This window comes from Crotalus tigris, unplaced genomic scaffold (assembly GCF_016545835.1).
Source record: "Crotalus tigris isolate CLP2741 ecotype Arizona unplaced genomic scaffold, ASM1654583v1 scf7180000018725.1201236, whole genome shotgun sequence".
Classification (NCBI taxonomy): domain Eukaryota; kingdom Metazoa; phylum Chordata; class Lepidosauria; order Squamata; family Viperidae; genus Crotalus; species Crotalus tigris.
The window spans coordinates 724,567-739,674 of NW_024097169.1; the positions used below are offsets into that span (position 1 = coordinate 724,567).

The 15,108-nt window shown below is 36.9% G+C and overlaps 1 protein-coding gene across 10 annotated transcripts in view; it reads left to right on the forward strand.

Moving 5' to 3' along the window:
- CHL1 (cell adhesion molecule L1 like) overlaps nucleotides 1-15,108 on the forward strand; it is a 231,822-nt gene that overhangs the window by 123,786 nt on the left and 92,928 nt on the right. For all 10 annotated transcript variants that reach the window (XM_039355679.1, XM_039355670.1, XM_039355671.1 and 7 more), the window contains 2 exons: nucleotides 731-836; nucleotides 2,762-2,952. In XM_039355679.1, the coding sequence (XP_039211613.1) occupies nucleotides 731-836; nucleotides 2,762-2,952 (297 nt within the window). The remainder of the gene's footprint in view (nucleotides 1-730; nucleotides 837-2,761; nucleotides 2,953-15,108) is intronic.

Genomic DNA, 15,108 nt, shown 5'->3' on the forward strand with positions numbered 1-15,108 from the left:
TTTTCTTTAGAATGATTCTACCAGATAATGGAAGTTTAGATAAGTAAACAATGTACTGTAGATACTGTACAGATATTCATCCTTCCATTGGAGTTCAAAGCAGCATATATATAGTGGTTTCCTGTTATTTTATTTGACAGCAAAAATTTTGTCAGTTCAGTTGGGCTGAGAGATATGACTGACCTGAAGTCGCCCAGTGAACAATCAATAGAGTGTCTAACCATTCAGATAGATTTTATTCAGGATAAGCTGTCCGCAACTGGGTCTTTTAGATCTATAGTATCTACTGCTGCTGTAACTGAGTACATTCATCATACTGCTATTTGTCCTGTTTATCTTGTTCTTTCCCTCTTTCCTAGCAGTATGAATTTCTGAAAAGATCCAGGTGTTACACATAATGTACTCAAAATATGCTAATTTAAACTAGATACAAACTACATTTGTATCTCTGGTGGGAACTCAGAATTAATTTGTTTTCTTGGTTATTTGTGGTATTTCAAGCATCTTCTCCAGGATCAAAGTGTCCCTTGTTTTAATTCCATCCCATTGCAGTACCCTCACTCCACTGTAAAATAATTGCTACTTATCTAATCTCACTTTTGGATCAGTGGAGAATATTTTTAGTAGCTGCTCTTATTTTGGAGAATGTCCTGCTAGTTTTCTCTATGACAGAAAGTGAAAGCATAAGCAAATAGGGCTTCCAGGTATATTTTATCTTTGTGTATTTCAGTGCGACAGCTCCCAGCAATAACAACACAGCCAACAGATCAGGTTGCTTTCCCTTTTGATGAGGAATTTTCAATCAAGTGTGAAGCTAAAGGAAACCCCCAACCAATGTAAGTTTTACTGATTTGTTATTTTCTGAACATTTATTTCTCTTTTAGTGTTTTTTTAACCTTTGGTTTTCATTGTTTTCTTTAAAAATGTTTATCTCCCTCCCTCTTGTAATCATTTGTTTATATTTATATCCTGCCTTTATTTTTATAAATAAAGCAGCAAACATACCCTCCTTCCTCCTCCTAAGAGATACTTCAACAAAAACCCCTGTGAGATAAATTAGACTGAGAGAGACTGACTGGCCCAAAGTCAAGTTTTCATGCCTAAAATGGGAATAGAATTCATGGTCTTCCACTTTCTAGTCCAGTGCCTTAACCATTAGACTAATCAACTAGCCTGTATTGTTGGATGACCCAAAGGCACCAGTCACAAATAAAATATAAAACCAGCCTAAAAAGATCTGCTCAGTGTCTTAATTTTATAATCTATTCTTAACAGTATCCAGATTAACCTCAGAATTGAAGTGTGTAAGCAGGGCATGCTAATGTTCTAGTTGCTACTAACCATGTCCTGTTTGTAGTTTTAAGTTGGAAACAATCAGATTGTAATCAAGTTCCTGTAATCCAAACAATGTTTGATTTTTACCATAGAACATTCTTTCCACATAGAGCTCAAAGTGCAGAAACTACATAAATAAATTTGGGAAAGGAAAAACAGTGATAAGCCCATTGTGCTCCATTCAGACCATTCATTATGTTCCCCATTCATTCAGGACACTTTTACCAAAAGAAGAATGAACTTGGCCTGTTATGAAATACAAGTCATTACAGAGTGAGGTCATGAAATGCAGGTCATTACAGGAGAAGAGACAGATTGAAAAATAGAGAATTTAGTTAGACAAGGATGAGAATACCTAGATTTCTTGTTTTTTTAGCCTACCAATTCACATGTGTATAGCTTCAAAGATAGCCCAGTATCTTCCATTTGAAACAGAACTGTTGGATAATGCAAGACATGATTTATACTGTGCATTCTGGCAAATTATATGAAATATGCAACATCTAGAAGGAGATTTATATGTCTTTTGCATGACTTTGCTTGTATATCCAGTCCATACATAAATATAAACATGCTTATTCTGATATGTACATGTTATTAAAACCATGAAAGGATTATATATTTTGAACTTATTACATTTTCTAGGCTACTGAATGCAGACTCTTTGGCTATCCAGATCTAATTTAAGAAGGACTCAAACTGGCAAGATTTAAGATCAAAGCTCTTCATAGGCAGCACTTTTCTAGCTAAAGATTTTAATTAGAGTAATACAAAATTATGAAAACTAAACCCAGGGAAGGGAAGGAGAAAAAAAGCAACAGGGAACAAATAAAAAAGAGAAAAAAGGATGAGTGAGACAAAGAAAAAAAAAGAAAAATATAAAGAAGTAACTTCCAATCTTCATCACAAGTATAAACAAGCTTGATAGTTCTTCACTCCCTATAAAGGTTTTTAAAAAGAGAATGTTATACAGGCAAATGACAGCACTTCTATATTTCACATGGTCATCCAAGGACACTGAAGGAAAGCTTATGAAGGCTAATAGCTAATTTTTCAGTTATAATGATTACACTATGCAATCTCTAGATAAGGTTTAGATCAGATCTTCTACATTCTTAGGAACAGTACTAAATATTGTATTTTATGTAATATGTGCCTCTCAACACATACACTGAAGAACTACTGAGATATTTATCCTTTAACTTGTGATTTGAGTGGCCCAATATAGAATGCAATATTATATTTCAGTTGATTTTATCAGAATATATTATATGAAATATATCTAATATGTAGTCATTCTGATTTATTCATGCATAGATGAGACGGAGCAAGACAAAAATATTAAGATTTCTGGTATTTAATTTATAAAATATTGATACATTATAATTGTTTCAAAATTATTTAATGCTATTTAATGTCATTTTAGCTTTAACTGGACAAAAGATGGGAAACCATTTAGTCTGTTGGATGACTCACGGATAACTACATTTAATAATTCAGGAACATTTGTAGTTAAAAATCGTGGGAACATATCCCTTTTTCAAGGAAAATATCGCTGCTATGCATCCAATGAATTGGGAACTTCTGTGTCAAAGGAAATTGAGCTAATAGTTCCAGGTGAGTATTCATGATAATAATGATTGTTATTTCAATGTACTTTCCCTAAACAGCTAAATTGTAAGATGCTGAACATCTTGTTTACTGCTATGGTAGTTCATTGCCTTAATTGTACCTAACTTGATGTGGGATTTATAAGAACCACTCAGGACTTAGAAGGGCTTTGAACAACACAGATATTTTGTTTTGGAGAATTGTGACAAGCATTCCCTGTATTCTAGTTGAGTCTTAAGTATTCCTTCTGGATTCTCCCTTTTCATCCACTTTCACAATGATACATTTAGGAATACATCAAACGGCAATAAATGTAGTGGGACTTCTTCGAAGAGTAAGAATAAAGAGTTAGGAAAGCTGATTATGAATTCTTTTCCTTTGAGCAACTCTATTCAGCATTTTTAATTGGAGATATTAGAATTTAATTTAAATGTAAACCTTAAATGTAAAAAGCCTATAATCCACATTAGTAAAGTCTCCTTCAAACTTAGCTTGGCTCCTGATGTTTTATGGACACACATTCCCTTAACATTCATAGCAGCATTGAGAGGGTTTTGCCATAGCCTTATTTCACAATGTTTTTCAATTTCATATTCTAAAATTCCAAGTATGTCCTGGTGGTCTCTCATCCATTCAGTAATCAGGATTGATTATGGTTATCTTATAAGTTCAGGTGCTGCCATCAGCTAAAACTGGTGGTCTACAGTAACAGGCTTTATTCCCTGTGCTGCTGCATTGTAGACCCATAGGAGCTTCCACCTGGTCTTTAAATCTAGTCCCATATGGAGCACATTACAATATTCTGTTTGAGCCAAGGCACATGTTATTACAAATAATGCCTCCCATTCCATAAAAGAAGCAATTGGCACACTAGAAAAAAATGTGTGAAAGCTGTCTTTGCCCCGATCTGAATGATGAATTAAATGATTTGTAATTTAATGACTTTTTAAAAATGACTTTTAAAAAATAATCTAAGATAAAAATAATACTTGTTTTTTTGGGGTGGGTGGGTTGGGGTCTTGGGTTCATGATGTCAATGCTTTTGTTTTATTGCAGCATAGCAATAAGCCAGTAATGTCACTTGGAGAAGGCAAAATATTACAAACAAACAAGGCACAAATGTTGGTAATGTCCATAGAAGAATGTAGGCAACTGAGGTACCCTGGATACCTTAAGGGATGAATAGAATAGAATAGAATAGAATAGAGCTGGAAGGGACCTTGGAGGTCTTCTAGTCCAGCTCCCTGCTCAAGCAGAGAACCTATACCATCTCAGACAAGTGACTGTCCAGTCTCTTCTTAAAAAGCTCTAGTGATGAGTAATAGATCAAAGTGAGTTGCGGAAAAGCTTAGCAGACAACCTCACTCTATATTGGTTAGGACTTACAGAGATGGAGCAAAATGTCTTTGTTGGATCTTAATAACTGTCAAGGTTATTGCAGTCCAGATCTAGTAGCCCCGGGGCTATGACAACTAGCTGTGCTGCTCCTCTATCCTGAAAAGATTGAATTGAAACCCCACCACTGCTGTTTTTCTCTAAAAGCGAGTGCTGCCTGCAAGCCCAGGACATCATAACAGGTCTTCTTCCTTGAACAAAACCACTAGCTCATTAACTGGAATCTACCATAATCTGAAAGATTTACCCTGCTTATCTCCCCTGGGCAGAATGTTCAGTTCTTGAAGGATTTTTATAGTTCTCTATTGAATGTTAAAAGAAAGTAAAAGTACTAGGCTCCGCTTTTTGGTTTTATTTTCACAGAACAATCCCAATTTGGGATTAGGATACACTTCAATCTTAAACAAACCTCCAAATGTGCTACTGTGGATACTGATGAACAATCTTGGTATACAGGCAGTCCTCAACTTATGACCACAATTGAGCCCAAAATTTCTATTGCTAAGTAAGACAGTTATTAAGTGAGTTTTGCCCGATTTTATGAACTTTCACAAAAGGGGATCAAAAGGCTAGTTGCCGAATATCTGAATTTTGGTCACATGGACCATGGGGATGCTGCAATGGTTGTAAGTGTGAAAAACAGAATTTTTCCCCATTGCCATTTTAACTTCAAACAAATGAATGGTTGTAAATCAAGGACTACCTGTACTTCAAGAAATGAGGCTGAGAATTTTCTCAGACTTGACCAAAGAGAAGAAAAAGCTGTTGGAGGGCAGAAAGTCTACAACATGTTTTAGGCAGTATGGCAAGATAACAGCTTCAGAATCTTAATTGAGTAATTAGGAGCTTTCTTAGAACTATTAAGATAGCTTTGAACATGTGAAGTGAGGAATTCTATATGAATCTGATGGAAATGTAATTGTCAAAAACTAATTTTGAAATGGGAATGTGAGGTCAGATCCACTCCAACACTTTTAGCCTTCTGAAAGCCCTTGAAGTCATGGCGATGACAACAACCTGGGGTCCCAATGGGAGTGTGACATGTTGGATTTAGCTAATGAGCACCTCATCTCCTCTCTGTGCATGCTTTGCTTCCTCCCTTTCCATCCCGATTAGTTTTATTTTAATTGATTTTTTTTTAAAAAAATAAGCTCTTTATTGTTTTAATGTTTTACTTGGACTTTATTCAATTTCTGTAGGCCACCTAGAGTCGTGAGTGGGTGGCATACAAGTTTGATAAACAAACAAACAAATAAACAAACAAACTAACTCCAAATTACTTTAGCTTAGAGTTAAGCCACATATGCTAAACATCAGAGAATAATGAGATCTTTTTGATTTTTCCTTAGCCATACATAAATACACAGAGATTCCCTGCTCCCTTCCTCCTCTACCTTTGTTTTTTAAATCCAATCTAAGTATTGGTAGGGAATTTAAGCCTTCCCCGCAAACAAAGACAGTGTTCTTGCTCTATTATAAATAAAATTCAGAAGGCAATCATGCATTACATCTTTAATGTATTGAATAGTTTCGCCCTAAGTTACATGGAATGTGGCTGAATTTATGCAAACGTATATTATCAGGGCTGTGCAAAATTTGTTTGCTGACTCTCACCATGCTTCTTTTCTCCAGGAATGAGCTAGTAGGCATGTTAATATACAACCAATTTAAAGAGTACTCAGGAGAATAGTGTTATCAGTGTCAGACAGTGATTTGATTTGGGCAGACAGTGTTTAATATTGAATCCCTTCTTTTTCTCTAGAGATTTATTTTAATGCTCTACAAACTTTTACATAAAATTATAACTGACCTTTCAAAATATTTTTCAACAAATTTTAATAGATGTTTTTAAAACCAAGAGCAAAAACTTTCTGGTAGTTAGAAAATCTAAAAAATTTAGAAATGAAGAGAAAATGTGCATATATTTCCCACCTTTTTTTTCTCTTAATTGCTATTATTTTATTATTACTATTATTACATACTGTAGATGTATATCCTATTTTGCAAGGTTCGAGGTAATGTGTATTTAAATTGTCCATACTACAGCTAAGTTTTTTTCTATTTTGGCTGATATGCTATTTAGTTCAGGTAACAAAACAAAACAAAACAAAAAAACAACCAGAAACATTAACTTAAAATCATGATAAACAAAACAATAGTTTTTTAATATTTCCTCACCCAAACAAATCTACCTTGCTCATCAGTCAATACAAGTTCTGGTATTAATTGGGGTTTATATAAAACAACTCTACTTTTTTCTGTTCTTGTTGAAAATAATTCTTCCCCCACTTTTTATAAATTTATATTTTATTTCTAATATATGTTTCTTGTAGGCAAATTATTTTTTCTTCAAATAATTATTTTTCTCTCCAGGAGAATTTGTTTCAGTTATATAGCACATTAACCATTTTGCGATCCATAATCAGGCCCAAAATTTAGGGGGGAAAAATGTAGTGCCTAGCTCAGTGAAATCCCTTTTAGTTTCTCATGTCCCATGTAGAGCTTTTGTTTAGTCTTGTCTAACACCTCCATTTGAATCTCTTCTCTTCAATATTTTGTATAAATTCCCTTGCCTTCTGAACAGGTTCAATCAAAATCTTTGCTATTTAAAAGTACAAATCACATCTTCGAATTTTTCCAATTGAAATGGATTTTTTTTTTCCTGCTTTAATTTCTCACTCAGAAAAAAATATTCTTTTGTCTTGTAGGATGTTTTAAAAATCAGTTATATATGTATTATCAGTCTTCAATAATGCTGCTACAAAACTTGTTCATTTATCTTCTTCCTGACATAATGTACCAAAGCATTCCTTCTGGTGAGGATTCATGGTGAATTAAGCATCTCTGAATTCTGGCTGTTGCGCTCTCTACAGCAGGGATGTCAAATTTGCAACATCACGTGACATGTCGCGACATATCGTGACTTTTTTTTCCATTGCTGGCAATGGGGTGGGCATGGTTTCGGCATGACGCATGACTTTGATACCCCTGCTCTACAGAAAAAACAGAGATTGCCCACTTGCATTCTGGATAGCTGACCTTCTTTGGTAGACTATAGGACAGTGATGGGCAACCTTTTCGGCGTGGTGTGTCAAAATTCGGCAAAAAATCGAGTATAACTCGCGTGGTGTGTCACTTCAACAAAAAAACATAATTTTGCGCAATTTATAGTTTAAACTACAAAAATGTATAATTGCAATATATAATTATTATAATTATTATAATTAACAAATTATTTAACATACCTGCTTAGTAACTTCTTTGTTCATCAATCTGTCGATTTCGTATGTTGCCCTTGATATTATTGAACTTGTTTGGGGTGCCATGAACTGAGATAAGTGAGGGGGAGGGCGAATTCTTTAACTAACCTGCATATTAGTGACTTTTTTGTTGCTGAATTTCATTGGCTAAATCTTCAATTGAAGGTTGGTATTTTGTACACTTCAGGCCCAAGCAAGCGCTACTAACCTCATCTGTCAATCTGTTTCTTTTGTTGGTTTTGATATTATTTAATGCTGAGAATAAGGTCTCACAAAAGTACGTAGAAGGAAAAATTGTGAGTAAAGCTGTTGCTATATTTTTCAGGGTGCTAAAAGTGTCTGGTAGTCTGTTCCAGGCACTCCAAATTTCCTGTTCGTAGTGGCACTCATCTTGATTCTCCAAGCGGCCCCTTTCCAGATTCTCAAGCTTTGACCTCAAGTCGACAAACACCTGAGCCCAGATGCTGTCTTGAAATTCTGCAAGCTGCATCTCCAAATCATCTATTTGCGTCCATTGGAAACCATTTAATTCCAAACTATTGTAGACTACTACATCAGGATACTTAATTATTCTCATGGTCTGTTCTAGGCTTCTAAATTGACTAAATCTATCAGTAAACTGGTCAAGTAACGAGTCTAAAACATGCTGGCACTTCATATGCAAGAGTTCCACTTCATTTCGTACAGCTGCACTGGCCTTCTCAAAATGCTTTTGTACTCGAGGAAAATACTTATACGTTTTAGTTTCTACATCTCGCTTGAAAATTTTTACTTTACTTTCAAAAGCTTTTATGTATCCAAACATAACATCAATACTTTTGCCAAAACCTTGTAACTTTAAGTTCAGTTCATTAACATGAACAGAGAGATCTGTAAAAAACATCAGGGTGTTGACCCACTTATCATCATTGAGCTGAGGAAAGTTTCCCAGATCCTTATCTTCAAGAAATACCTTAATTTCTTCAAAGCACTCCACAAAGCGCTCAAGAACCTTGCCTCGGCTTAGCCATCTTACATTATTGTACATCAGCAGTCCACTGTAGGTGGAATCAACCTCCAGTAAAAGTGCTGAAAATTCTCGCTTGTGAAGGGGGCGAGCAGCTATTAAATTAACTATTTTTGTAACAACTGACATTAAGTCATTTAAGTCAGTGAATCCTGCCTTGGCACATAAAGCCTCCTGATGGATAATACAATGAAAAGGCACAATCGGATGTCCAATAGCTTCTGTAAACAATTTCACAAATCCAACTTTTTTCCCCACCATGTTTGGGGCACCATCTGTCGTCACTGACACAACTTTAGAGATATCAATGCTTAGGTCACAGAATGTTTGCATAACAACCTTACATATTTCGCTTCCTGATGTACTTGTTGGAACTGATACTAACTTTATCAACTCTTCTCTCATTGTGTGACTATCAGAATATCGACCAATAATGGCCAACTGAGCATGTGACATGACATCAGTAGTTTCATCAAGACAGATGGAAAAATATTTACAATTCCTTATGTCTCTCTTTAATTGATGTTGTACGTTTGTGTTCAGTCTCATTATTCGGTCTTTTATGATATTTCTACTGAGTGGTAACTCAGATATTCTCTTAATAATTGCATCTTTATTCTGCATATCGTGAAATAGAAGTGGCGCACATCTTAGGAGAGTTTCTTTAATAAATTCTCCCTCATTAAGTGCTTTTGCATGCTGAGCTATGGAGTGAGCAATGCTCAAACTTGCAGATGTTAAATTTGTACAGCCTTTTATAAATTTAAGGATGGAGTTAGATTGGCTCTTATAAAGGTGTAGCTTCCTGGAAATGTATTCCTTCCTTTCATCCTCACTTTTTTCCAAGAGCTGGGAATGATTAGTTTCAAAATGTCTATTTATATTCCACGTTCTGCTTACTACCGTTTCAGTACATAGAACGCAAAATGATCTGCCATTTTTTTCTGTAATACCATACATCTCGCTCCATGTCTCCTGAAAGGGTCGGCCACTGCTACTACCACTCCCTTTACTTAACCTTTGTTTTTTACTTTTTGGGTGCTCCATCAGTGGGCCAGTGACAGCAGATAGAATTATAGATAGCTTGTTAGCCAATTAGGGGTTAACTAGCCTAACACAGCCTCCCCCTCACTTATCTCAGTTATTGTGGGCAATTACAAGTCCATGGCACCCCAGGAGTAGACTCTCTGTGCCTGGAGTTCAGGCCTACAGACAAAAGGAGATTGAAATTTTTATTATTGAAGGGGCTTATTGACATTCATTTTTTTTTAAAGATTTTATTCACTATATTTACTCCCTATGGGGGACTATTACATGTAATCATTCAATTACATACACTGATCAATGCTGTGCTATAGCAAAGTATTGATCAGTGTAATGTAATTGGTGGCACAATAAGCTTCTTGTTTCTGTGGCATACATTATTATATTTTATATGCTCAAATTTATGTCAGGGAATGCTGGAAGTTGTAGTTAGTTGCTACAACTCCCAGCATGTTGCACTTGACTATATAGTAGTATAGGTTATGGTGCAACATGCTGGGAGTTGTAGTTTTGGCTCAGCTGCACTGCTGCAGAGCCATAGGCTGTATGAGGGCATGCTGAGCATTGTAGTTACTAACTGCACCTCCCAGCATGCTCTTATACAGCCTCTGCAGCAGACCCCAAACCTAAGTCGCATTATTGCTAATAATTTCCCAACTTTCCTCCCCCTTACTGTGTGGCACTAATTGCGGCCTGACTGGAAAAAGTTACCCACAATAACCTGGTGACCTAGTTTATTTCTCTGCGCTTCTTCCTGTACAAATGGTGGCTTAGACTTTGCCTCTGCCCCAAGAGTTACGTGTATCTTTCTTGATTTACCACGTTAAAATTGCCCGAAGGAACAAGAGATTCATCTCTTTGGATTCGTCTCCAGAGTTGGTTAAAATATGGGTGTTTTATTATTGAACGTTTCTTATTTAAGCGTTTTAAAAAAAATATATTAAAATTTGTATACCTTATCCTTGAACTACTCTAGCTCGTTCCTGAAAGGCTTTTCAATGAGAGTTGACTGTTACATAAAAATCTTTCGCTTAAGACTTTGCTGGGTTGCTTTCTGGTTTCTGCTTTCTGCTTTCTGAAGAACGGATTACTTTGCCGCCTTAGCTGCGCAATTTTTTTCTCTTCCACCAAAAATCTCCTGTTTCCCATAGCAAAAGGAGGGTCATTGGTCTCAGCCAATCACTGATTATGAGCTCACAGATGGACGTGGAGGTTGGCCCAATGGCAACCGCGTAATGAGTTCATTATACTAAATACATGTAAGGCCAGCTTCCCCCTCCAGCCTGAGAGGAGTGAGATGTGATATAAAAGCAGCGGGGCGGCCCCTTCCTCTTCTATTCTGTTACTTACATCGACTCTTAGCTTGTCGGGAGAAGTAACAACTGAGGCTTTTCATTTAATCCCCTTCTCCTGTTTCTTGCCATTCCTTCGTCAGCATCATGGAAAGTGGAGGAGAAAGAGGAGAGGGAGAGATGGGTCAGGAGAGAATAGATGCTGATCCAAGAGAACCTCCAGGGTGGAAGGGTGCTGCAAGGGATGGGACGGGTTGCGGAGGAGGAGGAGGTGGCGGCGGCAAAAAGAACGCGGAGGCTGGGCGGAATTCTGGGAAAGCCAGAGAAAAAATCCAGCAGGGCAGGGGAGATGCACTTATTAGCTCCCCTCAGCCACGAGACCTCCAGATGGTGGTAACAGAACCCGCAAAACCTTAAGATAAACGGACCATAGATCGTTAATTCCTAGAAAGGAGTTCTGGTTCGGCTGTCCCGAGTGGAACAGAAAGGCACCCAAGGAAAGAGGCGGTGAGGAGAACTCAGGCGGTTCATCCTGCGCGTGTCACCCCAAATGGCTACGCGTGTCAGCACTGACACGCGTGTCATAGGTTCGCCATCACTGCTATAGGAGCTGAGGCTTCTGTAGTTGGTTTGTTTATTGGGTGATTGGAAGTTGAGGAACTTCAAGTAATGCAGCCCCAATGCATAGAGATGGACATATGATTCAAATGAGCATCATTTTTAAACATTTTCAGATATAATTAATTTACTTCTAAAGAGAGACTTTTCTGAATAGCAGGAAAAGAAAATTCCACTTAATAATTATCAAAATTCTTTCTGAATTATGAAAGGGGGGCAAATGTTTAATTTTTTTTAAATGTAAGAACTTTTGGCAAAAAGATTATCAACAAATGGCCATAAGAAAGTTTAATATGGATAAACGGTTTAATAATTCTGAAAGATTATTTCTTGGTGAAAATGCTTTTGAGAAAACTGGATTAATATAGAGCAGTGATTTAGAGACCAAGTGCCCAAAATCTGGCCCTACCCTCGCTCCTCCTGCCCCGTCCCCACCCCGCCTGCCCATAGGACCACTCACTGCTTCCCGGGCCCGCCGCAGATCACCCAGGCAGCCCAGCAGCACCATAGAGGTCACGCCCTCTGCCCGCACCCTGCAGCATCAACGGTGCATGATGGGGCATGAGGACAGAGTCTTTTCTATGCTGCCTGGCTAAAATGTCCTTGGCTGCGCTGCTCCGTGTGTGCCACGCTCGGGGGTGACTCTCCTCCATGGGAGCTGCTGGGGAGGAGGGGGCCATGGGGAAGGAGGGGCTGGGGCAACAGCACATGTGCCCATAGAGAGGCCTCCGATTGCCGCCTTTGGCACGCGTGCCATAGGTTCACCACCACTGATATAGAGAATGGAACCTGTTTTTTGTTTACAGTTAAAGAGAGCAAGCAGGCAATTGGTAAAGTTCACAAAAGAAAACAAAGGTAATATGAATTAGACTGTGATGCTGCCTGTAGCTATAGAGATATTGATTATGATGTTTGGCTGTAACTATGGAGTGCCATTTGAGACAAAAGTATTAAGAGCGGAGGAAAGCAAAATAGCAAGCTTAAAGGGTACCATAATATCATAAAGATAATTAAAGCAGCTGCTTCAAGATGTACCCACTATTCTGGAACAACTGCTTTGTTAAACTTCTGTGTACATAAATAAGTAAAAATTGTAATTGTGTATAAATGGCTTTTTGTGCAAAGGTAAAGGAAAATTCCCCTTTATTCATAGTACTTCATGGCCAAATACAGATTGGATTTTGAACAACCATACAGATGTGGTATGATATTGACTTATTCCTGATCATGATTATCACTTGTTGCTTGTATGTACAATGAGAGCTTATGCATCGGAGACAGATTCCTAGTGTGTCCAATCACACTTCGTCAATAAAGAATTCTAATTCTAATTTCTTTTCTTCCCTGTATAGTCTTAGCCCCAGTATTGTTTGGTCATTTTCACATTCAAGTAATAATCATGTACTTAATTGTTCAAGGTCAGCTTGCTGGCTTAGATGTGAAAGAACGAATAAACCAATTTATTTATTTTATTTATTACTTAAATTTGCATACCACTCACCTCTATGTTTAAACCTGATGTGTTTGGGAAGAAATAAAAATTATTTATTCATTTCCAAAATGAATGTTCCATGTATGATCTGTATGTTCCATGTATGATCCATCAACCAATAAGTGGCTATGTGTATATGTTTATACGTAAATGTATATGTATATATTAAAAACAAAGAAAATAAAACAAAATTCATTTATACATACATACATACATATATATATAATATATAACAAAGTATATTCAATATATAATAGAGTGAAGAAGTGAAGACAGAAAGAGTGAGATTATATTAGATTGTATTAAAAATAGTGTTGTATGTGCTAGTTTATATCTTGCCACCCTTCATATTCAAATACATGGATTTTTGATTATCACAGAGAAACCTTAGCATCTTTTAAAGGTCCATCTTTTCTCCCTTACTTCCTCTTTGGCTGAGTTAGTATCTAAACAATGCTATTCTGCATGGCCAAATTTGATAAGTGGGATTGTAGAGGATGTTTAAATAAATCAATTCCTTTTATGTATAAACACAATCAAAGCACAGCTTAATAAATATGACATCATGATAATAGAATAGTTCTTGGCAGGCATCTCTCCACAATTTTGACGGAAAATACTAGGTGCTTAGCAACTCACCATCCATATAAAAAGTGAACAGAGAAAGAAATTACACCAAGTCATGCTTTTCAACATCAATTATGCCAAAGAAACCATTGAGTGGTTTACACTTTGCTCAGTGACAGAGGGATTTCAAAGTCAAACAAGGATCCTGCTGAAGGAGAAAATAAAAGTCATGTTTACACATTCCAGTTATTCCAACAACACAATGAAAATGCAAATGTATAATAAGGGCTATTACACAAATTTTAAGTCTGAACAGCCCTACAATATTATAGGGATGAAAATAGGGAAGCTGAAATAAAAGTTTATGCACTTTCAACTGAGTGAATATTCAATATTATTTTACATAAATACAGAGAGAAGTATTGGAGTACAACTCCAATAATTATATACTAGTGTATAATGGAAGACTGTTAGGAAGCAGAAGGCACTAACTACTAAGCAATGTAACTGAGATATCCTATACCTTTTAATTTTCAACTTATTCCTGTAGCCAAAAGGAGGAGAAATTGTTTGGAGTTTGGTGCTAATCATGACATTTGAAGTATACAGAAATGGCAACTGGTGTAAAATGTGGCAGCCGGGCTGTAAGCCAGCATAATAAATCCAGCTTGTAATAATGAGAGAGCTGCATTGGTTGCCAATTGCTTCCCGCAGTTTAAGATGATGGTCTTTAAATTTATGATATACTTAGAATTCTTTTTTTCCCATTAGTCTTAGACCTCATTCTTCCAATCCAGCATTATGATATGGCTCCTACAATTGCGGGCCATGGGCTAATCACACCACTTCGACTTCTCTTTTCCTTCCCAGTCCAAATGTTCTTGAGATCTTTCCCCATACTCAACATCGTTCATCTTTGAAATGGATCAACATGAACCAGTGAAGTGATTTTATTGGCCCCAATGGCAGGTAGTTAAAGAGACATACATACACACATGCACACATGTGCACTCACACACAAATATATATATATATATATATATATATATATATATATATATATACAAATATAGTGAAGATATAAAATGAACACCAGGGTAATAAAAACTGTAAAAGTTTTTAATAAATTAAAACTATAAAAGTTTTAAAAAGCGCCAAGCTTTCGCCGTCACCTGCCGGCATCCTGGACTCCGGAGTAACCCTGCATCTCAAGAATCCATGCCTCAAGCCACCACACGCATTGCCCTCCCCTATATTCATAATGTATCAGAAGCCACAGCTAGGATCCTGGCACCATATAAAATACAGGTGGCCCATAGACCCAACCAAACACTGCGGGCGGCAATAATACGCCCTAAGGACCCGCTCCCCAGCATCGAAAGATCGGCAGCTGTCTATAGGATTGACTGTATGGACTGCCAATGCAATTATATTGGGGAGACTGCTAAACGCATTAAGACCAGGGTCCATGAGCACGAATTGGCAGTG